This window comes from Argopecten irradians, chromosome 12 (genome assembly GCF_041381155.1).
Source record: "Argopecten irradians isolate NY chromosome 12, Ai_NY, whole genome shotgun sequence".
In the NCBI taxonomy this organism is placed as follows: Eukaryota; Metazoa; Mollusca; class Bivalvia; order Pectinida; family Pectinidae; genus Argopecten; species Argopecten irradians.
In genome coordinates, this window is record NC_091145.1 from 3,880,831 (window position 1) to 3,907,254 (window position 26,424).

At 34.1% G+C, this 26,424-nt stretch overlaps 2 protein-coding genes across 3 annotated transcripts; both read left to right on the forward strand.

Annotated features, from left to right (window-relative positions):
* Positions 1-56: 56 nt before the first annotated feature.
* LOC138336758 (putative leucine-rich repeat-containing protein DDB_G0290503) lies at positions 57-13,121 on the forward strand. Of its 2 annotated transcripts, XM_069286313.1 has the most exons (14): positions 58-136; positions 531-605; positions 1,391-1,445; positions 2,620-2,749; positions 3,383-3,561; positions 4,300-4,348; positions 4,634-4,721; positions 6,040-6,143; positions 7,922-8,193; positions 8,922-10,271; positions 10,646-10,685; positions 10,951-11,053; positions 11,796-11,899; positions 12,371-13,121. In XM_069286313.1, the coding sequence occupies exons 3-14, from the start codon at positions 1,396-1,398 to the stop codon at positions 12,482-12,484; spliced, it is 2,583 nt and encodes an 860-aa protein (XP_069142414.1). In that variant the 5' UTR covers positions 58-136; positions 531-605; positions 1,391-1,395; the 3' UTR covers positions 12,485-13,121. The 2 variants fall into 2 exon arrangements, with proteins under 2 accessions (XP_069142413.1, XP_069142414.1); XM_069286312.1 differs by lacking the exon at positions 531-605 and having other exon boundaries at positions 57-136.
* A 2,151-nt stretch (positions 13,122-15,272) lies between these two features.
* Positions 15,273-25,244, forward strand: LOC138336846 (G-patch domain and KOW motifs-containing protein-like). The gene is made up of 11 exons (XM_069286438.1): positions 15,273-15,477; positions 16,655-16,806; positions 17,506-17,645; positions 18,411-18,511; positions 18,879-19,071; positions 19,549-19,681; positions 20,209-20,518; positions 21,111-21,240; positions 22,389-22,458; positions 23,986-24,071; positions 24,559-25,244. The coding sequence occupies exons 1-11, from the start codon at positions 15,329-15,331 to the stop codon at positions 24,697-24,699; spliced, it is 1,605 nt and encodes a 534-aa protein (XP_069142539.1). The 5' UTR covers positions 15,273-15,328; the 3' UTR covers positions 24,700-25,244.
* Positions 25,245-26,424: the final 1,180 nt, after the last annotated feature.

A 26,424-nucleotide genomic window follows, 5' to 3' on the forward strand; every position in this document is an offset into this window, starting at 1 on the left:
GAATCGGAAGGCGTCGGACTTTAATAATAAATAATATGAAAAAAGTCCGAGGACGCACTCACACGATGTCGTCTGCTCAAGTTTGAGTTAGGTCCTGCAGAACGTACAGCAAAGAAGAAATTATATAGACTCTCTGGTTTGGTACATGTAAATATTTACTATAGTCTTGGTTATATGATACTGTCTTATTGTTAAATATTTATGTTGCCGTCATTGCGTTAATAGTCTTGTAATTATTTAACTGCATGTTCAAAAAAAAAATCTAACGTTAGACGGTTTACAGTAGGATGACGATACTTTATACTTAAAAAAAAACGTCTTTTAATTTGCCTACTGACACAAGTTCTTTACGATGTAGCCTACATCAAAACTTTAAGAAATCGGTCTAGGCTATTTTGTTCTCTATGGTTTATGACAGTTGGTTTTACTTATTTCAAGCAAGCTCTCATTATGATCTTGATGCCAACGACATTCATTGGAAATATTTGAGGCAAATAATATTTTAAACTTAAGCAACTTCTTCTTCATAGGTTCCACTGGTGTGAATTTAACCAAAGACTGGTAGCGTCGACCTTATGGGGTGGGAACCCCTGGGGTCCTGAAGGGTGGGTGGATATTTTGACCATATTTGATAAACACAACTTCTCTGAAACTAAGCACTGGATGGTAGCCCACTGGATAGCACTCAAATTTCATTTGTAGGATGGGGATTCAAATGTGTACTGTACATGGTAGGGATGACCCCTTGGAGCCTGAGGGGCAGGGCCAAAAGGGGTCAATCTGGCTATTTTCATATAAACAACCTCTGAATGTGAGCATTGGATAACACTCATATTACATTGGTAGATTCCTTATGGAGTGGAGATTCAAAATTGTACAAATGATCGGGCTGACATCCAGTTGGTCTAAGGGAGAGGGCAGAAAGGACTAAAATTTGACTTCTCTGAAGCTTAGAGTTCTTGAAAATTAGGCCTAAAAAAATATATTCTTGTTTCCGGTAACACCCTTTAAAAATGAAGGGTCGGTAGGTAGAGATTTTTTTTTTAAATATTTTTTTTCTCTTCACCCCAGTTTCTTGGAGTGATAAACTGAAATAGACTTTATTCAACCTTATATAAACCATGGATTTGATTCCAAGGAGATTATTGGTGACTTAGATTTTACAGAATTTTTACCAAAATTCTTGATTTTGTGAAAAACCATACAAAAATTTAGGTTGTTATTTGTTTGAGGACACAACTGATAAAAGATTTTTGAGTACTAAAGGCATTGATTTTATAGGGTCGGTCAGGTTACCGGAAACACAAATATTTAAAAAAAATCTTGTATGGTCTTATACCAATTGTACATTTAATGGATTTTTATGAATGTCTGTATTTCTTTGTTTCAGGTAATATGTATTTAAATCAACTTACAACCAGAGAGTTGTTTTCAAATAACTTAAGGTAAGATCACATTTATATGAAACTGTGCGCATGCAACTGTAATTCAAAAGTCAGTGTTGGAGAGGGAATAACCCCTAAATGCCATACCACAACAATGCCTCTTCACAAGTGGTAACACTTACAATTAGGCTACATATCAGCGAAGCATCAGCAAAGTTACTATAGAATAAATTAATAACTACAGTATCAATGTTTGACTCCGGAAGAGAGGAATTGGGGCCTGTACCTTGAATCAGTTCTTTATTAAAGAATTATTGAAGAATGATTATCATATCAGTGTTTTTCCCGCCTATAAATTTGGGGCCGAAATTTGGCCCCATTCCCAATTGTATAGGTATGTCTTGTTATTTTTTCCCAAATCTTTGTCTAAATTTCCCAAATCAGTGAGTTGAAGCGTATTTTGTGTGACGAAACAAAAAAAAAATCTGGAAATTCCAAGTCTGAACATCATATTTTAGGTCTTCCAATGATTCTCAGAGAAGCATGATTGTTTAATTCTACCTTTTCCAAAATTTCCATAAACACTGTTAAAATTCCCAATTTTCATCAGGTGGCAATTTCCCAAAATACCCAGGAAAAACACTGCATATTCAGTTAATTATGTTTGTTTACTAGCAAAGTTTCAGGGAATACATATCTTTGAAAGAATATCTGGTGGAAGAAACAGAAAAACTTGAGCACAAATGTGGTTTTGGGTATCATAGGAGGGGAGACAACTCATATATAATTGCAGGTCTTCAATATATCACTTGCAAGTGTGTAATTACTACAAACAGGAAAACAAATTATGGTTGTAAAACTGCAGTGTCACTGATCTCTTTTACAAAATACTAATGGAAAAATTCTATCTTGATACAGGTGCATTGCTCATTGAATTGATGTACTGTAATGGTATAAAGTATGTTATTTCAATAAAAAAACCTGAAATGTTGAAATCAATAGAATGGTTACCACCAAACTGTTCTAATAGCAATTTTATACGAAGTTTTAATTTGTATGATGAAATTATCATCATAATGTAATAAATATTGCATGACTTTTGCAGCACTGTGCAATAATGGTTGAAAATGGATGCTCAGGTCATCACAATCTCTTAAATGTAAATAAATTATTTGAACAAGTATTTTCGCAAGTAAAAATTACAATTGATATAGATTTGCTTCATTATTTGCAGTGACAGACACGAATATGGTGATGGAAATGAAAGTTTCTCCCAACTACAGAGCTCCCAGTACAATGAGATGATGACTCAAAATTCCCAGGATGCGTTCAATTCTCAGCCGTTGGTGTCCAGTGGATCAGAAGTAACTGACCTTTATTAGTCTATATTTATAAAATTACTGCTATATTACCACTTTGTATTATAAGTATATAAATATGTATATTTTTTGGTTATTACAAAAGATACCTATCTGCGAAGGGAGATAACTCTGTAATATTAAAAACTGAAAAATCTTCATATTCACTGATACCTCTTCGATACACACATATTTTTTTTTCAAGTTAATGACTTTATTTATCTCTCCATCTTGAATTGATTTTGTTCACAATAACAAACTAATACAAATGTACTTATTGTATCCAACCCAATAAGTGCCTATGGCTTTTAAAAAAAAATAAAAAAAAATGTGCTCAATAAGACAAAATTATTGCAAACCTATACAGTTTCGGTCTTTATTTATACCAGGGCAATTGAAATTGAGGCCTCAAAATAGGGATGGGAGGTGGGGGGTGCTTATAGGGACATGGGCACTTATTTGGTCGAATATGGTATTCACATTACCTTTAATAGTTCCTATAGTTATAGTGTCTGGCTTCTAAAAAATCTGAAGGATCAGTATAACCTAACTATTAATTAACAATTGGTCTAGCTAAATCGAAAGCTAAAGCAATTAAACACATATATATCTATTCATTTTTCTTCTTTATTTTAACAGTCTCAAGGACAAAGAAGATTTCTTGATAATTACATAAACCATCAATCTAGAGGACATGGAAATGTTCATCAGTCAAAAAATCTGAAAAATGATCACCATGGCTCAGCGGTTTCTACTAAGTCAAACTTCCAGCAACAGTTGCAGCTTAACAAGGCCAGAGCGAAAGAAAAAGATGAAAGGTAAAAATTCTAAAAGAAAAAATCTACATGTCACTTAGAAATGATTTAAAGTAAACTACAGATATGTAAAGACTCCTGTGATCATCTATTCACATATGCAAAACACATTGACACAGCTACTAGGGCATCCAGTAGACCCTTGAGAGTATGTTTTTGACTCCCAAAAATCATATTTGACTCTTGAGTTTAAAGCAATGTGTCTATTTGTCATATGTTTTGACGCATCAGATTTTGTAATTTGACTCCTGAATCTGCTAAAAGTCAAAGGTCAACTGGATGTCCTGCATTGACAAATCAATATGCAGTCAATCAGAAGTGTGTCAGTTAAGTGTAAAATAGACTGTATACCCCTAATTCTCAGCAAATATCTTAACATACCTTTCCCTCCTACATATGTGATAATATTATTACCAATCTAGCACTCTGAATGCCTACTACTGTAAATAAACTCATTTTGGTGCAATGAAATTTTAGCAAAGAATTGAATTTGAACATCAGTTAGTACAATGACAAATTTTTGCATTCACATACAGTTGCTTTATCAATAAACTGCAATACAAAGTAGCACAAATATATTTTTACAGCAAATTTTCTGATGCATATAGCACTAAAATAGTATCAACCCTTCAATATTTATAACACATTTACAAAAATAGCAATACATGTGTTAAATGTGCAGTAAAGGCAGGCTTGTTAATTACTGAGAAAAAAATTAAATATTTAAATTTCTTTTTACAGAGACCTACTAAATGTAGTTGTAAAAACTGTTAAAGAATGTTCAGAAGATGTAAGTGTTGCCAATTATGTATTTTTCCATCTGTTACATCACTATATCCCTTTCTTATAAGAATTATAGATTATAATAGTTATTAAAAATCTTCATCAAAGAAATAGAACTGAATTTAGAAATTTGCACTGTCCTTAACCAACAGAACGCCTGATGAGTCCAGTTAGAGAAAGATGAAAGTTTATAAGTCGATTCTGGACTATAATAAATGAATTAATGAGAAACTTTGTTAATATATACCACAGATTTAATGAAAATGTGTTAATTGGCGTGCATTTGTTACAGGTGAAATGTTCTATGAATGACATGAGAAATACCCTTGGCAGATCTGTCAACTCTTCAGATGACAAGTTGTCTGAAATGATGTCTTTAGGTAAGCAACTCTAAATTGTATAATTCCGCAATTGTAAAGCTGGAAGAAATATATTACATCATGAAGAATGTGTTGGGTTGAATTACAGTGATACAGGTAGCAGATTGTATTTCTGTGTAGTCGAATATTTGCACCTGCAATTTTTACTTTTGTGATTTTGATGTAAAACATGTTAGAAATTAACATTTTACACATGCATCAAAATCATTAATTTTGGGATTGTTGCTGTGTTAAAGATGCTCCACCGCTGAGAAATGGTATTTTTTCTCTATCAGAATCAGGAGCAGTCGATTTAGTAGTTTTCTTCAGTTACAAAAGTTACTCACTTTACACCATTACCATCATAGAAAAGTTTGAGGTTCTAATTTTACGCCAAGATGAAAATATCGAAAATAATTATTTGCATCCTGAAAAAAATCCGTGGCACTATGTCCTATTTGGCATGAGGTACTGATTGTGCATGCACCAGGAGCAAAATAAATTATTTCATATGTATTTTTATGTTAGACATATAAATACACAATTAAACACCAATTATTGTTCAAATGATGAGTATCGTTTAAGCTCTGTCGGCGGTGGAGCCTCTTTAACTGTTTTTGGTCCTTCTTTTTAATTTTGATACGAATAAAACATGACCTTGTGGCACCTTTCAGTCCCCAATCAATTCTTTTTGGGGTAAATGTTGACAGATGGGAGTATGAAATAATTTTCTTTTGTTACTAAATTATTGAGATTTTTTATTCTTCTATTGTAAGCGAAGGGAGACAATCCCAACTTTTGTTATGGGTAAGCTGTATCTATCTTATTACAAAAAAAAAATAATAAAAAAAAATAGAAAAAAAAAATTATAAAAAGCTGGGCTTCACTCTTACACTGTAAAAAAAAGAGAGAGACAATAAGAAACAAATTGAACTTTATTATGAATTGAATTCAATAGGAAATTAAACACAATTTCGTTTTCTGTATGAATTTAAGAGTTACACTTGCTTGCATGGATCTATAAGTATAATGCTGTAGTAATCTTATATGCAAATAGCTGAATTTGGATTTGGACAAATATTAATATATCACATGTTGTAATATTACATATGATTGAATGAAAATATTTATGAGAAAAACAAATTGTTATAATGGGCCAATAAATAGGATAAATATTGTGTCCGATGTCTTTAATTATGTCTTTAGGTAAGGAACTCCAGGCGATTAAATTCTGCCGTTTGAATTGCAGAAAAGAAATTGTTACAGTTTTCCAAAACATGCAGATGAAGTTTAAGAAAAAAAAACTTTTATCAACCAATTTATTGAAAATGTGTTACAGTTTCCCAAAACATGCAGAAGAATTGTGAGAAAATGCTGATGGCTATACAAGAACGTGATGAGAATAGGAATCGACAGACTTGCCTAGAACAGGAATTAAAACAGGTCTGTTATATAACTATTGATGATATGTTGATCTGGACAGTTTTATAATGGATTTTTTTTTTCAAATTATTGTTAAAGTCCAAAAATACTGTCTACATAGTTCTCCTTAAATTTTTCACTGTTCAATTTGCTCCCCAAAATGATATAGAAAGTCTCCTTTTCAAATAATCAAAAATTATTAAATGTAGCTATATCATTTGAATACTAGTCTTGTGGATAAGAATACTGTGTACTCATGTAAACCAATACATTTTTATCCCCTGCTTTCTTCGAAACGGGGGATATCAATTTGGGGTCCTTCTGTTTGTCCGTCAGTCTGTCTGTCTATCTGTAACACTTTGTTTCTGTGCAATAACTTTGACAAATGCAAACCGATTTTCTTCAAACTTGGTGCCATAAGGGCTTGGCCACGTTTGATTGTGACTGTCGATGAACCTTATTTAGCGGAGTTATGGCCCTGTGAATTACTTAAAACATCATTTTCTGCCATTTCTGTGCAATAAGTGTAACAAATATAAACTGATTTTTCTTCAAACTTGGTCACAATGTTAAATGCCTTAAGGACTCGGCCAAGATTGATCGCGACTTTCAACTGACCTTATTTAGCGGTGTTATGGCCCTTTGCCTATATAAATGTCAGTTTCTGCCACTTCCATACAATAGCTGTAATAAATATTAACCAATTTTTTTCAAATTTGGTAACAAGGTTAAATGCCTTAAGTGCCAGGTTTGATCAACTCTTTCAGCTGATGTTAATTATCAGAGTTATCGCCCTTTTTATTGACTACAAATGTCATTTTTCTGCAGTTTCTGTGTAATAACTAACAAATGTTAAAACTAATTTTGTTAAAACTTGGTAACAAAGTTAAATGCCTTAAGGGCTTAGCCAAGTTGGATTGCCACTTTTGGCAGATCTTAATTAGCAGAGTTATGGCCCTTTGATTTAATAAAAAAAAGTCGTTTTCTGCTACTTCCGTACAATAACTGTAATAAACATTAACCGATTTTCTTCAAACTTGGTAACAAAGTTAAATGTCTTACTTCCGATTAAGACTTCAGTTTATTTTTTCATTCTTTAACAAAGGTTAAACCTAACTTCAATAATGTTTACCTACAATATGTCCTGAAAGCGGGGGATGGAAATTCCTCGAATTTGCTTGTTAGACTTCACTTTATTATCTTAATTGAAAATTTGTGATCTGTAAATGAGTTTTATGTGTGATTGTCTTATTTTGATATAAATATGCCTTTTGAACACAATGAATACTCATGATTGGATGCTCTCATGTCAACCAAAGATTGATTGTATGCCCCTCCTTCATGTTAAAATGAAATCTTTGAAGTTTAGAATCCAAGAATCAGGTGACCATTGAAATGGGAATCAAGAGAAAGAAACAAGCATGATAATGACCTGTTAAGTTATGAATGTAATGGACTTTTAAATACATAAAGAATTGAAAAAATAAATGAAAGTCAGAAAGAAAGAAAAAAAATTATTTTGAAAATTAAAGATCCAGTGTGGTAATCCTCATCAACACTTACAGACACAATATCAACATATAGAAGAAATGTTTTGCAATCTTTGAATAAGTAAAGAATAACTGTTGTCCATTTATGAGTGTTAGGTGTTACATTTATATGTGATTTGTAATGTGCCATTCATATTTTTCATTTTGAAATACTTTGTATATTTTAATATTAAGAAAACAGTGTTGGATTTTGAGGCTTATAATAATTTAACAAATCGGAGATACCACTGTATTAAATCAATCTTTCAGAAAAAAGAGAGAATCCAAGAACTTGAACAGCAGGTAAAAGAGGCACATGAAATGGGGTTTAGGAATGTTGTGGAGTCGGTGAGGGATGTTGTAGACCAGCACCATTCCGTAACAAAGGAGAAGTTGGAGAGACTGGCAGATATCACTTCTGAGCTATTAGACCACCAGAAGGAGATGATTGATTACCAGAGACAGGGGATGGATCAGCAGTACCAACTTAATCAGGATGTTCAGGAGGCAGTTCGAGCGCAAACAGGCACAGATGATAAAAGGTCTAACAAATCTTTTGCAATTTAGTAAATTTAATCAGAAAATAGCTGTCTTTTATCCCTCTCTCCTCATCATCATACACCCACTCTGCTCTTCTGATTGTATGGCACAAATAAAACAGTAAATTGACGGTTTATGAAGATACCCTTACTTAAAACGTATTCATGTATATTTCAATAAGTTTTATCTGTAATGCTCGCGAAAAACAATTGTTGATATAAATGAAAACCTGATACTTTAGTCCTGGATTTTAAAGCCATTGTTTTAAATTTCTGATGTTAAGCGTCCATGGATGGAGGGTATTGTTTTAAATTCTTATTTAGTCTTTGATAAAGCAATATTTGACATTTAATGTGGGAACAGAAGGTATCATTTAGTGAAAATCTGTAAATTCGGTGAAAATACAAAGTAAATCGTAACATTAGGGCCTTACTTTGGATATGTAGTAGAAACCTGTAGTAGTCAGTGTTCTTCTGTCCTCCTCAATTTATTTCCAAAGATTTCCTTATTGCTTTGAACTTACGTATTCTATAATAGTGGGTGGTATGTAAATGTTGCAATATGAGTTTGAAATTTCCTTAGAGGTCGCTCCTCAAATGGACATTGAATACAATTGTTATAGTTTGTCTGAAACTCACTGCTGCAAAGAATGTCTTGAATGCGTCCCTTTTAGACCAACACCAACACTTTAGTTTGTTATTGTAACCATGACATTTTGATACTCATTCAGTGTTTTAGATGAACTTCTAAAGCTTCGTCAGGAATTAGATCAACACAGGTATGAACTGGAGAATTTCTGCAGGGAAAAAGTGTATGCAACACAAAGACAAACTGAGGACCTGAAGAAAACTATCCGAACTGGTTTGGAATGCAATGCACAAGAAACCATTGAACATGCCAAACATTTGTATAAAACCCATTTTCAACAGATTAAAGAAAACTTCAGCAAACAAGAAGACAACTTAAAGGGCTTTATTGATCGAAAATTGAACGAAAAATCTACAAAATATAATGCTGCATTGAATTCGGAACAGGAAGAAACCTCATGGACTGGGAAAAGTCAAAAGAGATTTTCTGAATATCATGAATCAATCCCAAAGAAAATTCAGGATCAGTTAGATGAAATGCATAGTAACCATATGAAAGAAGTTGAAAGAATCAGAAAGGAAATAAATCAGAGAAACAAAGAGAGCATAAATAAACTAGACAGCGTTGTGCAAAGAAAAAACAACTTGCCACGTTCTCAGTTTTTAGAATCCAGAGGGATGGATGATGATGCTCAACAAGTGAGAAATTCTTTTGAATTCAGACAAGGTAAAAATAGCCTTTTCATATCACCTGGTAACATTAGGTCAACAGGTTGGACAGCAAAGCAATTGTTTAGTAGATCCAACCCATCTCCGGTAGCTACAGTATATCCTCAGCAAACAGACAACGCTAGACCATCTACTGAGGAGCAAACGACAAAATCTAAGCCTAGAGAAAGTGTCCAACCTCAACGAAGATCACAAAGACTGATGGAAACAAAGGAAACTGCAGCAGAAGAAAGGATGCAAATTCCTGTCAACGAAAATAGAAAATCCCAGCGAGTTTCTGTCCAGGAATATGGCTCGAAAGGTGAGGATAGACAAACTGGAAGATGTAGTAATAGTAACACTGTACCGTATCAACAAAGGAGGCAAAATAATTCACCATTGGAGAAAGATTCGGGGCGAACTGCGTCAGAAAATAGACAGGAACTTAGCCAAAATATGCTACCAAACCAGAGGCAAACATTGAGACAAGAACTTACAAAGGGTGGTAAAGACAATTTTGATAAGCCGCCAGTTACATGGCAGCGCAAAACAAAAACAAACAAAAACAGTTGTAGCCTCAAAAACACAGAAATTCCCAGCAGGACCTCGAGAGAAGATGGTTTCTGCATTCAAGTAACTGGGAAACCAAATTCGCAATGTTTTTCTAACACATGTGGTCCAAATGGAAAACCGGCCTCAGTGTATGATTTCAGTGATGACCTGTCTGTTGTGGGACCTAAGCCTACACGCCTCCCTTCTAGATCTCTCAACGTTGTCAATTCAAGGTAATCACACTGTATAAGGAAAATGAAGAATTTAAATTGTTTCAAAGACACGTTATGGTGAACTTAATAATTATCATTCTGTCCTACCTTTAAATATTTCAGCACTATACAGTAATCTTACGTAGTCTATGATCATCTTATCTTCATGTCATGGAAACTTTATACTCGTGTTAGAATTAATTAGATGAGATATTGTAACTCAGTACATATTCGAATAATAGTTTAGATCCAGTATTTATTCTCCTTTTTTAGTACTCTAAGTGGGTTGAAACTTTGGGGTGTGCATTGAAAGATACCTATCTATATTGAATATTACTTTACTTACATTGAATATTACGTTATTTTAAATCGTACGTTTTCCTTTTTTTCTACAGAGATCAACATGAACAGAGTGAGGAATACAGCCAAGATATGGTGAGTAAGATTGATAAGATAAATATATATAAAAATAAAAAAAATAAAAATAAAAAAATAAGTCTGGTAGTGTTTTAATTATCTTTTGTTTCTTGTTTGGATTTTTATGGCAAGTGTACCTTAAAATGTAATGAATGAAAGTATTGTCCGCAAAAGTGTTTTTCATATGTTATTTTAACTGTTAAAATGTCAAGATGATTTGTAAAATAGATGATTCAATCTGTAGGTGTAGAAATTGGGTAAATATGATTCATACCTATTTCAGTCGAGCAGCAGAGAGTCTTCACCTTCGCTATCCGTCACGAAGATTGTTATTCAGAGGAAAGTTAAAAGAGAGAAGACTACCAGGTATCAGACTTTGGAAGCAGGTAAGTATACACATTGTTGATAGTTGTTGATAGGTTTATAACATAGTGATAATCTATTGATCTAAACCAAGTTCTAATACTTCATTTTTCCATATTTACCTTAACATGTCGTGGTGTTGTTGATGCATCGTGGTCCCGTCCTCAGGTTGATCCTCCTTCCTCGGTTGTTTCTACAATATCCACAACACTCTCCAGAAGTCCCCCAATTTCGGTGATCAAGTCCCAGCCCTGGTTTACATAGCCATCAGCCAACCTAGAATCACTTCATTGGTATTCTCACAAGGAATATTCATAAGCAATTGGTCTTAACTTATATTGCACTGTCCACTTTTGGTCTCGTTTCCTCTACAACCACAACCATACAGAAGAATTCACTTCCACACCGTCTGTTGTACTCTGCTCTACTGCTCGGACAATGTTGACAAATTTCAGCTCTTTGTCATTCCTATTAACTCTTCCTGCTTTTCTCTGGCGTATCTGCAAGATAGGTAAAACTTTGTTGTGGTGCCATCTATATCAACATTTGCCCATCTGCCACCGCAGCTAAGCATGGGGACAGAAAATGCTCTTCATGTCCTCTGACTTCCCCAATGTAATCACCTTTGTTAGTCATTAAATGTCTTTTTCATCGCCCCATATCATTAAAATGCCATCTTAATCTGTCATATCAATTAATATATTAAGTATATAATTTATTTATGATATTAATATGATTAAAATGGATGATATTGTTATATTTCAGCTACGAAAAACTTGGACAGTCAGGGTCAGTATAAGGAATGCAATGATGATCTTCTTAGCATCCTTGGGTCTATTGACGGACATGACAATTACACATCCGATCAGGTAATAGTTCAACTGAAAATTGTATCATAAATTTGTCTGGTACAACAAATAGTTTTTAATAACTCAGTCATAAAATAACATTTCTTTCTACGAGAGTTGAACAAATGCATTGGCATTAGTTTTGCATAAAACAGTCAGGATACTACTCCAAGAATGATCAATTGAACATTTTAAGCCATGACATGTTTTAGAGCTATAGTGAACGGTATTAATTCAAGGACTTACATATACTTATCACATTACATTACTTCTTTCAACTGATTACCCTATTCCCTTGAACTCCAGAGGTTGAAAACTGCAACTGAAATAGCTTACTGTCAGATTATTCATTACCATACTCGTATAGCGTTTTGATCAATCGATCAATGTTTAGTATTTTAAATTTAGATGCACATATATTGGTATCTATGTGTATGGGCATTTCTTTAATAATTTGCAATTTATTCTCAATCGTAATGGGGTTTTTTTCAGCCCGAGAAATGTGACTTTCAGAAAAGGAAGCGTCCAATGGCTGACTACAGCTTTGGTACAACATATGCTCAAGTGACTGAATCTCTTCACAAGAAGCGTAAAAACATTCGCTAAACATTTTATCAAATAACAAACATTTAGCAAACGATCACATTTCTTAAATTGAGCTACTAGTATATGCCTCTATTTTGTTACATCATAATGTTTGAGATTGTTTGATTTTGTGATTTTGAATAAGTTGATATAACCACTGACCATATGGTAGTATTGATTGAATTGCTGTGCCATTCTGTGATTGATTCATTCAACTCGTGAAAGTTCATAAAAGAGTGCAAACGGTTTTCCGGGGATGAATGGGTTAAGAATTACGAGATCCAAGTTCTTACTCGCTTAGTCGAAGGAACCAGTTAACTAACTTCAGGTGAGGCACGTGACCATTGTCAGTATTTTTTTTTTCGTTATAATAAAATACAATGCAGGTATTAACAAATGTAGTTTGTGAGTTAATTTCCACATTCTTCGTCACCTCATGTAAAATTTTTATCATACATAAGATTTTAAGAGTTTATGTACATGGTAGATACATATTTTGATTAATGGACAGTATATTTCACATATACAGACATTGCTCTGTTTGGAGAAATGGAGATGTTAATTTCAACAGCAATTGGTTAAACTTAGTATGACTTATATCTTTCCTCATAACCATTTAATAACACAAATAAAGACATTCGTATTCAGAATTATAGCCGTTTGTTATTTGTTTGTCTCACAGACCAAATCAAATTAAATACGAACTGCTTTCTAGAGCTTGATTATCAATATTTAGCTAGCTAACCTGACCACACAAATATACATCTAAAATACTGACCGACATAGTGCATTATTATGATATAGCTGTATACGATAGATATTATCCATATGATAATACATGGGTGCAGAAATGAAAATGTTCGATATAATGTTCATGCATGAAGAAATACATATTTCATTTAATATGAACTTTGAAGCAGATCCAAATAAATGTAATGGTAGTTACAAATTGACAAGAGGTCAATTTTGACGTTGAGTAGATTTACCTCGAACGCTGTTGAAAATTGACAACTTCTAAGGTGAATAATAACCATGGCAAGTTTTCAATGGATGGTCTGTTGAAATCTCTCCTGTTCTGCAGATATATACCTAAGGCGTCAGAATTCTACCTGCTGTCGCCATTACATAGTCATAAAAGTGCTGTTCTTCCTCACTGACTTCCCTCATCATAACGTCTCCTTTGACATTGCCTCATTTTGGCCATGAATTGATTGCTCAACCCTGTGAGGAAGACTGAGTTCTGTCCCAAGATACACAATAGTCTAGAAAAGTGGTAGTTTTTGCCCCTGTTTATCGCTCAGCATAAAGGGAGTGGGACGACTGGTTTGAATAATATTACTAAATGAGTGCGAGTGTTATGTGTCTTTTGCTACAAGCTTCAGTGAGATAGCACTAAAACGGGCGCGAGTACTACTATTACAAAGAGGCACAGCACAACACAAGCATACACGTACTGCAGTCTCTGGGGCCGACACACGCACGCACTTGACATGTGCACACGTAACATGGCATACAATTGTACATGGGAGACCTTCATTTAATAGATTATTAACGCAATATATTTGTGTTTCCTTCAGTACTGCTAGCATGAATATTTACCATTCTTTCTAACTGGACGGGTTGTCCAGTGATAGCGAACACCTGATTTGTTGTAGTTCCTTAATTGGAGAAATCCCACATATCACAATATTGTTAGGATATCCTAGAGTAGTGTTATAACAACAAACGCTATCACAAGGCGAGGAGGACAATTTTAAAAGCGTATCAGGTTGCTGTTTGATAGTCATGAATTACTTAAGGAAGGTACTGACGACGGAGATTTTGCTGAATGGGTGCTTTAATTAATGGCGATAGGATAATTTCTTCGGTTGCTCGTGACTGAGAGGTGAACGGAGAGGTATGGAGACGGAAATATGAACTCGGTCGTGTTGACTCTGCCAAAAAAAAAAAAAAAAATCAGTGAACACCCGAATCTTTGCAAGTGAGAGGGGCAAACTCGTGTCGAACATCAAACTAATTAATTTTAACGTTACAAGTTAACGATGTTGCTGTAATTCATAAAAGAAATACCGGTACATATACATCGTGTATGTATTTGTGACAGTTTGTATACTGAAACCGTAAAGCATCGGGTTTGATCATGAGCGCGGAGTCATAAGACGATTTGCCCTTTCTACTTCCAGATCACTCTTTGACTACTGGATTTTTTTCCAATTATAAATGGAAAGATTCCTTTTGTGAGAAGAGTTATTATTCATATATCGATATAAAATATTTGGGAATATGAATATAAATACCTTTGCCCGAAACATCAAAGCAGAAACATATATACATACATGTATATATGTTTCTGATCAAAGCAAGCTAATCTTCGGCACCGAATACACCCTTTACAACATATTATAAAGAAACTTCAACAGAGAAAAGTAATAAATATATCGATAAATACACGTAACAAACATGTGGTGAATACAAGATGCAATAAACAGACATTAATAATCAGACAATTAAACAACACTGATGAAATACTAAAGTGATAAGTAATCATCTTTTTTTTACATAATGAGTTGGGTTTGGGATACTTGATAATTGACATACGATTTATGACATTTTAAATATTGTCATATACATCATAACTTACACACAAAAATATGACCACTTAATAATTGTTGTGCAAAAACACTGTTTTAATGTATGCTGTCGTTGAGAAGATAACATGTTCCGATTTTGGGCGCGGGCGCGGTGCAGGATACACTACAGCCCCCAACCTTAATCGGAACGTCTCGCTAATGCATAAAGAAACCCGAGACGTCACGATCGATATTGACGCATCCGGTTAGCTTCGTTTGAAACACGAATCTAATCATGGCAGAGAGAAAATCGTTTTCATTCGGGTTTTCTAAAAAGGTTAACACAAAAACATTAGAAAAATCCAAGCTACAAGAAGACAATGATAAGGCGAGTGACCAACAACCAGATTTTGTTACGTCTCTCGAAGATCGGGAGGTAAAAGGGTACGTATGAAATTATCTTTTTGCTTGCTTCGGACAATGTCAGAAAAGTTCCACTACAGCATACTGGTCTACTAGGTACTCTGTTATGTCATGTACGAATAAAGTACCGTAATTATATGCTATGTCAAGAAGAGTTGTCATAGTTTTTATACCGTATAAGACAACAAAATTAAATAAAACGACAAAGATTTTTTTATTGATAAATATATATATATAAAAAAAATATTTTTATATTTTAGTAACTTAAGGTACTAGATCTAACGATGGGTATAATTTTTTTACATAAATGAATAATCTTTATTTTGCAGTCAGAACCTTAAGCATCTGCGATTATACCTGTAAGGTACATGTACACACAAAGACAACAACAATGCAGTTATATTTTGTTAATATATGGTGTAAATCAGAAAGCTAAACACATGGATTAAAGACTTTCTTAACAGCAGGAAGCAGACTGTCAAGGTGAAGGGCCAAAAGTCTAGCCCTGATGAAGTAAAGTCTGACTATGTGTCCCACTGTTTCTCAAGGTTTGGCCATCCATCCTTGATACAGATACTCCATGGGTTAATGTTAGTATCACTGTTGTTATATACACCTGACAAATCACAGGCGAGGCTTTCAGGGGATTTCTTTGAATATTACAGGGAGATTGACACTCCACTTCATAGCAACACAGTCAATCATAGAACAAATAATCATACCCTGCCTCCACTCTGTTCCTGGCAGGCCATCAGTCAGAAATATTCCATCCATAGTTCAGAGCTTCGTCATTGCAGCTAAGTCAACCATAGTGTACCGTACGTTATTCAACATCAAAAGAATCATTCTTTTGATGTACATCAAAGGATCAAACTACCTGTCCATCTTCAGGGCTGCGATTTGTGAGTTCTTTTGTTCCTGAACTGCTTTATTTTACTATGAGATAGTCCAGGGTGGATATAACAACAATGATAGTAACCACCTGGAGTATCAAGGATGCGGTCATAAGTCCATCTCTGCTTCTCTTCTATATCAATGATATTCCTTTAGGCCTAAACTTGACAGTACATTTACACCTATTTGCTGATGACACCATTGCTTACTTATATAGTAATTAATTTCACTATACATGTATATGCTGTTAAAAAAAGAAATGTAAAGCTGTATATAATGACAACTTCATTTTGATCTATTTCAGATCATCCAAGCCAAAAGAAACTAAACAGAAAGAGTATGTGATTCCCCTTATATCTAAAAATAATTGGCGAAAACCAGCTGAGAAAGATGAAGGTAGACCGGACAACAATGATAGAATGGAAGTTGATCAGGCCGTCCAGGAACTTATTGAAGGTATGTATAGATGTCTTTCCACATTGATTTCATTAGATATATTACATATACTGGTATGTATGTATCAATAACTAAATAAAATCAAAGGAATATTTATGTTAGAGAAATATTTCTCGAAACAAGTCAAATATACGCTTAAATAAAAAAATAAATCATAATATATGTTACATAAGGATGCAACTTCAAGTTTTGACTTCATATCATAATTCAGTGCATTTGGTTTTGAGAAATCTGTGCCAGGGAATCCGGATATGATGCTACAAACAATCCAATACAAGTCTATATATCCTAAGTATACCATTTTTCGTTATGAGACTTCTAAAGATGCAGTGGTTTTGTTGATTTTATGAAAAAGACACAGAGTCTGATTGCATTACTGTCCTTTAATAAACCGTCACATCACGGTCAGTCTCTGACCACTGTCCCATTATGTCCTGAAATCATATATAGACTATATATAGATATGATAAAAAAAAATACCCAGAAAGTAGAACTGTTTGTCGAGGAAACCAAACTACTTTTATTGGTTCAGTAGAGTTATTTCCTTTGAACTATCATGAAGGATTAAAAATCAATGGAAAGTGACAGACTCAAAGAGAAGTTACTTCCCTTAGATCATAAATTGAAACAGCTTATTAGAACAAGACTATATATACCAGGGTATGACAGGAAATAAATGGCCTATTCATTCTTTTGCAGATGCAGCCAAACAAAATGTTGACTGGAACGAGAGAGGGAAAATTGACCCCAACGTATCTATACCCTTGATAATGAAGAACAAAGTGCCTGAGGGGTACGAGACTGATGACAAACTAGATGTATCCTTAAGACCAGACGAGGTATGTCATTTGTCCAAACTCATTGTGATTTAACTTGTTATCATAGAAAACTTCTAGACTGGTGAACTATGTATGCATTAATTTTTAATTGGGCTGTTAGAGAATTTTGAAAAATTATACAAGTTAGAGACTTACCAGACTATTATGGTACTAAATACTAAAATTATTAAATAATCCCTAAAATTAATAAAAGCCACATTCAGACATGTATATATGGATTTAAATTTATGAGTTGCAATGCAGTATAAAACAGGAACCTCCGAGGACAAACAAAATTACTTTGTTATAAGTATAATTTATTATGTACACATATATAACAAACATCTTAAAGGAAACTTGAGAGTGAGTGAAAAATACTATGTTATATCCATGAATTTTTGTAAACATGTTTGTTTTATTGTACAGAGCTGATATAGAGTAAAACTTTATGTTTCTAATCTTCTAAATATCTTTTCAGATGAAAGATGAAGTCAGTTTTACACATTACATAAACCATAAGTGGAGACCCATGGGTGATTGCACTAAGTTATGCTACACTTTTTAATAAATGATAAATCTAATGTATAATTTACCGTGGGTCTCCGACAATAGCGTAGATCATGAGAACAATTTTTGTTGTGTGCCTTGGGAAAATGAAACCCAATGCATTAAATAATAAGTACTGAAATTCTCAAAATGTTGGTTATTTTTTATAAAGTGTAACATACTAAGAGTTCTTTATATATGTCAGTATGAAATTTTGTTAATCTAACTTTTAACTTTCAGGTGGACGTTGACTATGAAGAAGTTCCCATAGAACACTTTGGGGTGGCAATGTTAAGGGGGATGGGATGGAAGGACGGACAGGGAATCGGAAACGGGAAAGAGTAAGTATTAATAGGACTTGAAGGAAATTCATATTTCTGTAACAGGAGAAGATACCTGGGTTTGAAAAAGTATTATTTTTGGTTATAGTCACTTGTTCAAAGTAACCATTGCTTGGAACACTTGCTGAATGACCTATGGATCGATGTACCTTGATGCTAATGATAGACCCAGTCCATTACATAATGACTCGCGGGCAATAGGAAATGCGAAAAAATAGTAATTAGTGAATTGGGGATCTCTTTAGAATAATGAACTCTAATCACTTGGGTTTAGGAAGTCCTAGAAAGTGTTTTCTGGTGAAATAAAGTTAGTCTCTACAAAAATGTACATATCATGAATGCTAATGACTTTTTTTTTTGTCTACAGGGCTGTTGCCCCAATTGAGGCTAAGCTCAGACCTAAAGGCCTGGGACTGGGTGCAGACAGACGCCAGGCAGATAAGTTGAACAGTTCTAAAGCAGGCGGCGACAAATGTGATGATAAAGATGAAGAACTGACACTCAAGATTGGGGCCTACTGTATAATACAGAAAGGGCCACACCAGGACCGCTACGGAGAGGTAGGCACATAATGTATACTGCTTTATTTTTCTTACGAGATACAAATTTTTATGTAACTTCATAAATGAGTTTTAATGTGAATCCCACATCACATGTTTTTGAAAATGTTTAAATTTTAAAATGATTGTTTTAAGAAAAAAGAATTCTCACATTGCCAAAAATCCCCCCCCCAAAAAAAAAAAAAAAAAATAAGACAAAACTGTATATACCATATTACCGTAATGTCATTTATTCTTATGGGTGGAAAAACTAGTGATTTTGACTTACAATGAATATAAAATTGTAACAAATTAACATTTTGCGATATGGTTTTAAGAGTAAATATACTTTTTATTTCACGGATTAGTTTTCTCTGGACACCAATCAAATGTCTCATCTACTCTGGAAAATATCCTCACTTAGAAAATTACTTATCTACTTATGCACTTGAAAATTTTCTGACAAAAACACTTACCTGGAATGCATTTGTGTCACAGATTAAAGGACTGGACGAAGACAACGCCCGCTGCATGGTCAAGTTAGCGGTCAGTGGACTTATGATCACACACAGCCAGTACTCCTTAAAGCTTGTCGACAAAAAGGAATACTCAAAGTACTCAAAATATCTCAGTGAGTAATTCTCCCAAGGCTACAATATAATGTACAGGAGCTTATTGGAGTGGTACGAGATCTAGAGCTTATTAAACAAGTTGAATGGTATGAGTGAGCTTACTAAAAAGGTTGATTGTTATAAGAGCTTATTAAACAGGTGTACAGTATATTTAATATGGAGGATATTCTTGAATTGTTAGACTAAAGATATAATGATCCATAGGCTACTCCTCCTTAACTACTGGTGAAATTTCAATGAAACTTGGTGGTAATAATTCTTATACACGTAGATGGATGTAATGTATATCAGAACAAGGTACCTCAACCTTTTAAATATGGTCTCGTGGGCGAAAGATCTACATGTTTGATCATTTTAACAAACTTGGTTTTGACACAATTTGATCAAAATAACCTTTTTTATTGCCTTGCATGTTGCTTGATCATCTGAACAAACCACAATCAGGATCGTGTATTATCCTGAATAAACAATATATCTTAGAAGTCTTGTTACAGTATTTACATGATATCTTCTATTGTTTTAAAAGATAAGAGCAAAGTAGACAAATATAAGAAGGACCAGGAGAAGAAAGCAGAGGACCATAGATCTGATCAACACAAAAAGGACAAACGTGATAAAGACGAGGGTAGAGATAGGAAAGACAGAGAACGACATCATCACAGGGATGAAGAAAGGAGGGACAGACAGAGGGAGGATAGAGTGAACGGAAGGGATGAAGATGAAACAGACCGAGGGAGTGGAAGACTACATGAGGGGGAAAGTCATCGGAAACGGGAAAGAACCCGTGATCAGGATTATAACTCAGACAGTAAAAAGAAAAAGCATAGAGAAGAGAGGTAGGTAGCCGTTGGATATTTTTGTATACTACAGAGTTATGTGCCCTTGTGGGTAGGTATAGATTGTTGTTTATGTTTTTGTAAGCGAAAAAATCATATTTAAAAAAGATCAAGGCCGTTTTCGTTTATTTGGAAAATCGGTTAGAATGTTGGTTATAGTCATTATTTCAAGCATAAATTTTGACAGACCTGCAGTTTTTTATATTGTACAGGCCTGTGAGGGCTTTGACAAGGTTTCTTTGAAAACATTATAAAATCACCAGATCTATGTTTAGTTCATAAACGGACAAGTAGGTCCAACCAGTCAAACCATATACATGTAATTGAAAACAGCCCAACATTTTGCCTACCTGTATTAACTAATCACATCACAATTGACACTTACCCACAAGGGTAAATAACTCTGTGTGTCATATACAAAGATGGAATTAATATAAAACATACACTATAATGAACAGCCATTTTGACAGACTCTTGAAAAAATCCAGTATTTATCTGATGAAAATTGTGTTATCAATTACACCAAAATAAAAAGTGAAAATTTTCAACCAGTTGTGCACATATCACTTTGAAGTGTTTATGTTTACTTCAGTTCCAAGTCACACCATCAAAGTCAGAATGGCAGTCAGCATAGATCTCCAGCAGCAATGTGGATAAGTCCTCAGTTAAGGGTCAGAATGGTGGACGATAATTACAAAAAGGGCAAATACTTCAATACAAAGGTATGATCAGTAAAAAAAGGGGAAATTCTTCAATACAAATTGAAAGATATGATGTTAGTACTCTTGAATTTTGATCTTATATTATGGTGTGGCGTCCGTCGTCCTTCCGTCAACATTTCCTTTAAATCGCTATTAGTCATAGAGTTCTGTGTGGAAAGTAAGCAAATGTGGCCAGAAACATCCTTGGGGGAAGGGGAACAGAGTTTGTATAAATTTTGGCTGAGCCCCCGGGGGCAGGAGGGGCGGGGCCCAATAGGGAAAATAGAAGTAAAGCCTTTAAATGGCTACTAGTCATAGAGTTCTGCATGGTTGTAACCAAATATGGCATGAAACATCATTTGTGGAAAGGGAACAGAGTTTGTATAAATTTTGGCTCTGACCCCCCCTGGAAATTGGAAGTTATAGGTAAATCTTTAAATTTCTTCAGAAAAGAAGAATAATGATCCTGTATTCAGAACGTTACTTGGCATAACAATAACCAGGTGAGCGATACAGGCCCTCTGGACCTCTTGTTATAAATAATTTGGGTCCCTAGCATTCATTGTCAGATCAATAATAGGTATTAGAAGTGTTTACTTGTTTATACCCAAAAGACAAGTGGTATAATTACTCATATTCCAAGGGGAGATAAATTCAGACAATTTCTTCAAAACTAAAGGCCTTTAATACTCTTCTAAATACTAGGTAAAGTGTATACAATTATATAATAATGTCATATAATGATCCATACAAGAGTTTGGTTAATGTTTCATTATATTTATACATAGACTTCAATACAGTACCTGTTTCATCATGTTCCTTTTCATCATCATTCATTTAAGCATTGGACGTCTTTCTGTTGGCATTCATAGCCATTATGAATGCCAACTCGACAGACAAATTCCATGAAGCACATTCAATGCTTATATTTACATTTGATAACAATTTTGTGATGAACTCCCATGAGATTTTGTGTTTATAACGAATACATAATTCATTTTCATCAAAGACAGAACAGCCATTTGAACAGCCATCTTCCGTGATCACTGGCATGACAATAATGATAATGACGTCATTATAAGCGAATGGCAATTCATAGGCTGATGAAAGACATTTATTTTCATATTTTTTGTCACGATTTTGACTTTGACATGTTTTTTGTGTTTCAGGTTGAGGTGATAGATGTCCTTAGTCCAGATAATATTGTCTGTAGGACAGACAATGGCAGTGTACTGGAAGGTAGGTTACCAACAAGGCCTGTAATAAATGTTGAATGCTGACTTATTCATATCATTTAACCAAGGATACAAGGTGTTTGTTAATGTTGCATTAAATTGAACTGTTTGTATAGGAAAGCATTACAGATTTTAAGGAAGGCTCTTTAATTTAAGATTTTTTCCCTTAACTTTTGTAAGGGCTGTTCCAGTAAAACATATATGGTAGGGGGGGGGGGGGGAAGGCACTTTGAAATTGGGAGACCCACCGATAGAAGTGATTTTCAATTTTGTTGACCCACACACATGTCTATTTTTTTGTGAACAAGACCCATGGCATAGAAGCGATTTAATTTTTTATTTCACTCCGATTTGTAGTATTTGGATTTACACATTTTGATTTCTAGCATCACCAAAGAGTCCTAGGACAAAATTGCACTGTATATGGTGCAGTGAACTTTTGTTTGTTATGCTGCATCTACTACTAAATTTGTATAAGGGTACAATCCTTGTAGAACCAGCGTAAAATCTTCTATACATACTGAAGTGTTTCGCAAGCATAATGCAAAAGTAGACATCTGAACATTCACACTTAAGCTTGTGAATTGCAACTTTTTCCTCGACCTAATACCAGTGAATTTAAATAAAGATCTGTTATTTTGCCAAAACTAATCTATTGTTTCTTTGTACCATTGTCAAGTTTGAATGAATATAATATGTTTTAGATAAATAGTCTATCATTATTATATCAAAATACTAAGAAAATATAATAATTGTTTTGTATTGAAGATGAACAACACATTAAATATTGTCAGAAATTAACATTTTTTTCAATATTTATTTTTGTATTTTTGTAGTCAGGATGACTGAGCATTTTATTTCAAAAGGTTACAAATGCTTCAGATAGACCCACCCACAGAAGGGATTTATTGAACCGCCACCCTGGCACAGAAGTGATTTTATTTTGAACCCACCATGGCACATACTATTTTTTAAAGTGCCTTCCCTGGGTGCCATATATGTTTTGCTGGAACAGCCCTAATGCTTTTTAATGAGGAAATTTAAGTTCAGTAATTCCTTAAAGTTGAGGGATGTTTGTGAAATTGGTCCCAGCATATCTTGTATATCAATCAGATTTTCATTTTAGTCAAACCTTTGGCCTACCATTAAACTTTGATTGTTTGTCGAATTTTGCCAGATGAAGAGGATTTGTCTTCTACCAGGCTTTTCCCTACTAAATCATAATGACTATACATAATAGCCAACACAAATTATCAAACACAATTTTGAAATTATACACAGTGTATTTATATTCTGAATTTGCATATTACAGAGTTATTTGCATTTGTGGGTAGGTAGTGATTGTGACGTCATGTGTTTTAGAGCATAACGTCATACTTTTCGGGAAAAACGATGTGATGCATTCACAAAATAATGATGTAACAATCGATACCTACCCACAAGGGAGCTAACTCTGTAATATGCAAAGACGGAATATAGATAGGTACTTCTCAAATACATGTAAATTAAATGATGTGCACTATACTTGCAGGCCTTTCTCAGGAAATGTTGGAAACTGTGATCCCTAAATCAGAACCATCCTTTGTACAGTTGGTAGCTGGCAAATGGAAAGGACAGGTACGTTTATAAGCTGTAGATATCTTATAGGATGCCATTATCAAATAAATGACCAAAAAAAAATCACTTTTCATCTTTATTCCTAGTCATAAAAACCACAAAACAGTCTTGTTGACATATCCATGGTACATAATGTATTTCTGAAAGACCAAGGTCAATGTCAAATTATGTATCAATGTATAATTTAATTTCATATGTCATACTCGTTTCTATTGGTTAGAAGACTGAAGCTATTTTTGCATAGACTGAAAGAATTATACGTAAATTATGATGATGTTATACACAAAGAATGATTTCGCGTAAAATTTTAAAAGTGTCACAATCACTGACCAGACTAAAACTGAATGTTTTGTTGAAACATCATAAAGTAAAGTCAAGAGTTCAAATTGACCAGAAGCCAACATCAATATCAAATTTTTTATTTTGTTTACAAACACATTTTCTAGTTTGTTTCCAGTTTAACTTTGATATTTTCTATCTTTTCCAGTTAGCAGAATTGATGAAACGTGACAAGACGAATTGTATGGCTGTTGTACAGTTACTACAGGACAGAGACGAAGTGCTAAAACTATCCTACGATAGTATATGTGAATTTGTCGGTGACATTAATGCAGAATTTGACTATTGACTTGTGCAATTTTATTATATATCGAAGATGAACAAAAACTACTTTAATATATCTGCCAGATGGCTCTTTGAAAAGGGATATTAAAGGATTTCTCCAGATGAAAAATAAATGGAAGGATTATCAAACAGAAGAACCTAAAAACCCTGAATTTCCACTTTGGGTTCAGATATTTTACTTTTATGGTTTTGAATTGTGTTTGAAAAATGCACAACTACTCCTCTTCAGTCTTGAACTTTGTTAGATTTGAAGAATTTTGAAGGCCTTATATTGACATGCAGGTTGTCTATCCATTTTTAGATTTCGTACATAATGAAAAATTATGATGAATTATTGCATTATTTAAGTCTGTCATCCATTATTTTTTCTTTGTGAACCTGAGGATTTCATTTAAATAGTTACTGAGCTTAATGACACCAATATGATCTCAAAATAGTTCGAAAAATTTGACAACGTTAATATATTTCATCAATGTTAAAGGCAGAATAAAAGAATACGGTATGCACAAACGATGATTGAAAAAATAAAGAGTATTTTTTTATTGTAAATTCATTTTTGTTTTAGTATGTTTTGGTCACCTTAGACAATGCCTTGTGTGGAAGGTGACTGTTTTAATTGCCTTTTGTCTGTTGTGCATCATATTCAATTCTTATAGTAACTTGGTAGGATTTATCAGTATGAGAAAGCAGTCAGAGAAAGTGACTCTGACTGACACTCTACTCATGTACTTAAAGAGATGGGGTTGAAAGAGGTCAAAAAAACATTTTCATGGCCCTAGGGTCTTAGGTGTACACCTTGGGAGGTTTCTATTTTAAGGAGAAACACTTTTTGAGCTCTTCATGCCAAGGTGAGCTTAAGTGATACTGCGTTGTCTGTAGCCATCCGGCAACAATCCACTTCTTCTTAACCACTGGTTTAATTTTAACCTAATTTGACTGGTAGCATTCTCATGGGGTGGGGACTCCAAATTATATAAATGGTCTGGTTGTTCCCTGGGTCCTGAGGGGTTGGACCAAAAGTATCAATTTGGCTATTTCCATATAAACTGCTCTGAAACTAAGCATTGGATATCACTCATAATTGAGTCATATTGCAATGGTAGCTTCCATATGGGTTAGGGTTTCAAAATTATACAGTTGGTGGTGCTGACCCCCGGGTTAGGACCAAAAGCATTCATTTAGCTATTTCCATATAAATGACTTCTTGGAGAGTACTCAGTTTTGTGATTACATAAACCAGGTGAGGGATACAGGCCCTCTGGACCTCTTGTTCTAATTTTTACAGAAATTTCGTTAGAACTATCAGTACGAATTAAAACGATTTTGGATATGGTTGGCCAAATTTACCCCTTGCCCTTTTTTAGCTGTTTTAGCACTGCCCGTCAGTCAGGCCCCAAGAAGTCCGCCCTACCATTTATTTAATTCTGAATATAATGGAGTTGCCAGTTATTAAAACCTTGATTAAATTCTGACTTGTGGTTTTCAAGAAATCATTTTTCTGAATTTTTGACAGATGCCACTGTATGGCATATCACTTTGGTCATTTGGACCAGGCAAGCTATAAATATACTCTATATAGTCAAATACAGGTTTTCTTTAGTGTTTAAAACATGTCGTTTTGGGACCCAGGGGAAGCTTTCATTAAGCAGGTGGTCTTTATACAGAGGTGGTCTTTAGGACAGGTTTTACTGTAGTGTTTTCGGAGACAAGGTAAAACATGTTTCATAGA

Excerpts from the sequence above, each read along its gene's own strand:
- LOC138336758 (XM_069286312.1), top strand. The coding sequence starts at position 1,396 with ATGTATTTAAATCAACTTACAACCAGAGAGTTGTTTTCAAATAACTTA. Across the intron at positions 1,446-2,619 it reads TTGTTTTCAAATAACTTAAG|TGACAGACACGAATATGGTG; the intron begins GTAAGATCACAT and ends CATTATTTGCAG. Across the intron at positions 4,722-6,039 it reads GTCTGAAATGATGTCTTTAG|TTTCCCAAAACATGCAGAAG; the intron begins GTAAGCAACTCT and ends AATGTGTTACAG.
- LOC138336846 (XM_069286438.1), top strand. The coding sequence starts at position 15,329 with ATGGCAGAGAGAAAATCGTTTTCATTCGGGTTTTCTAAAAAGGTTAAC. Across the intron at positions 15,478-16,654 it reads GAAGATCGGGAGGTAAAAGG|ATCATCCAAGCCAAAAGAAA; the intron begins GTACGTATGAAA and ends GATCTATTTCAG. Across the intron at positions 17,646-18,410 it reads TATCCTTAAGACCAGACGAG|GTGGACGTTGACTATGAAGA; the intron begins GTATGTCATTTG and ends TTTAACTTTCAG.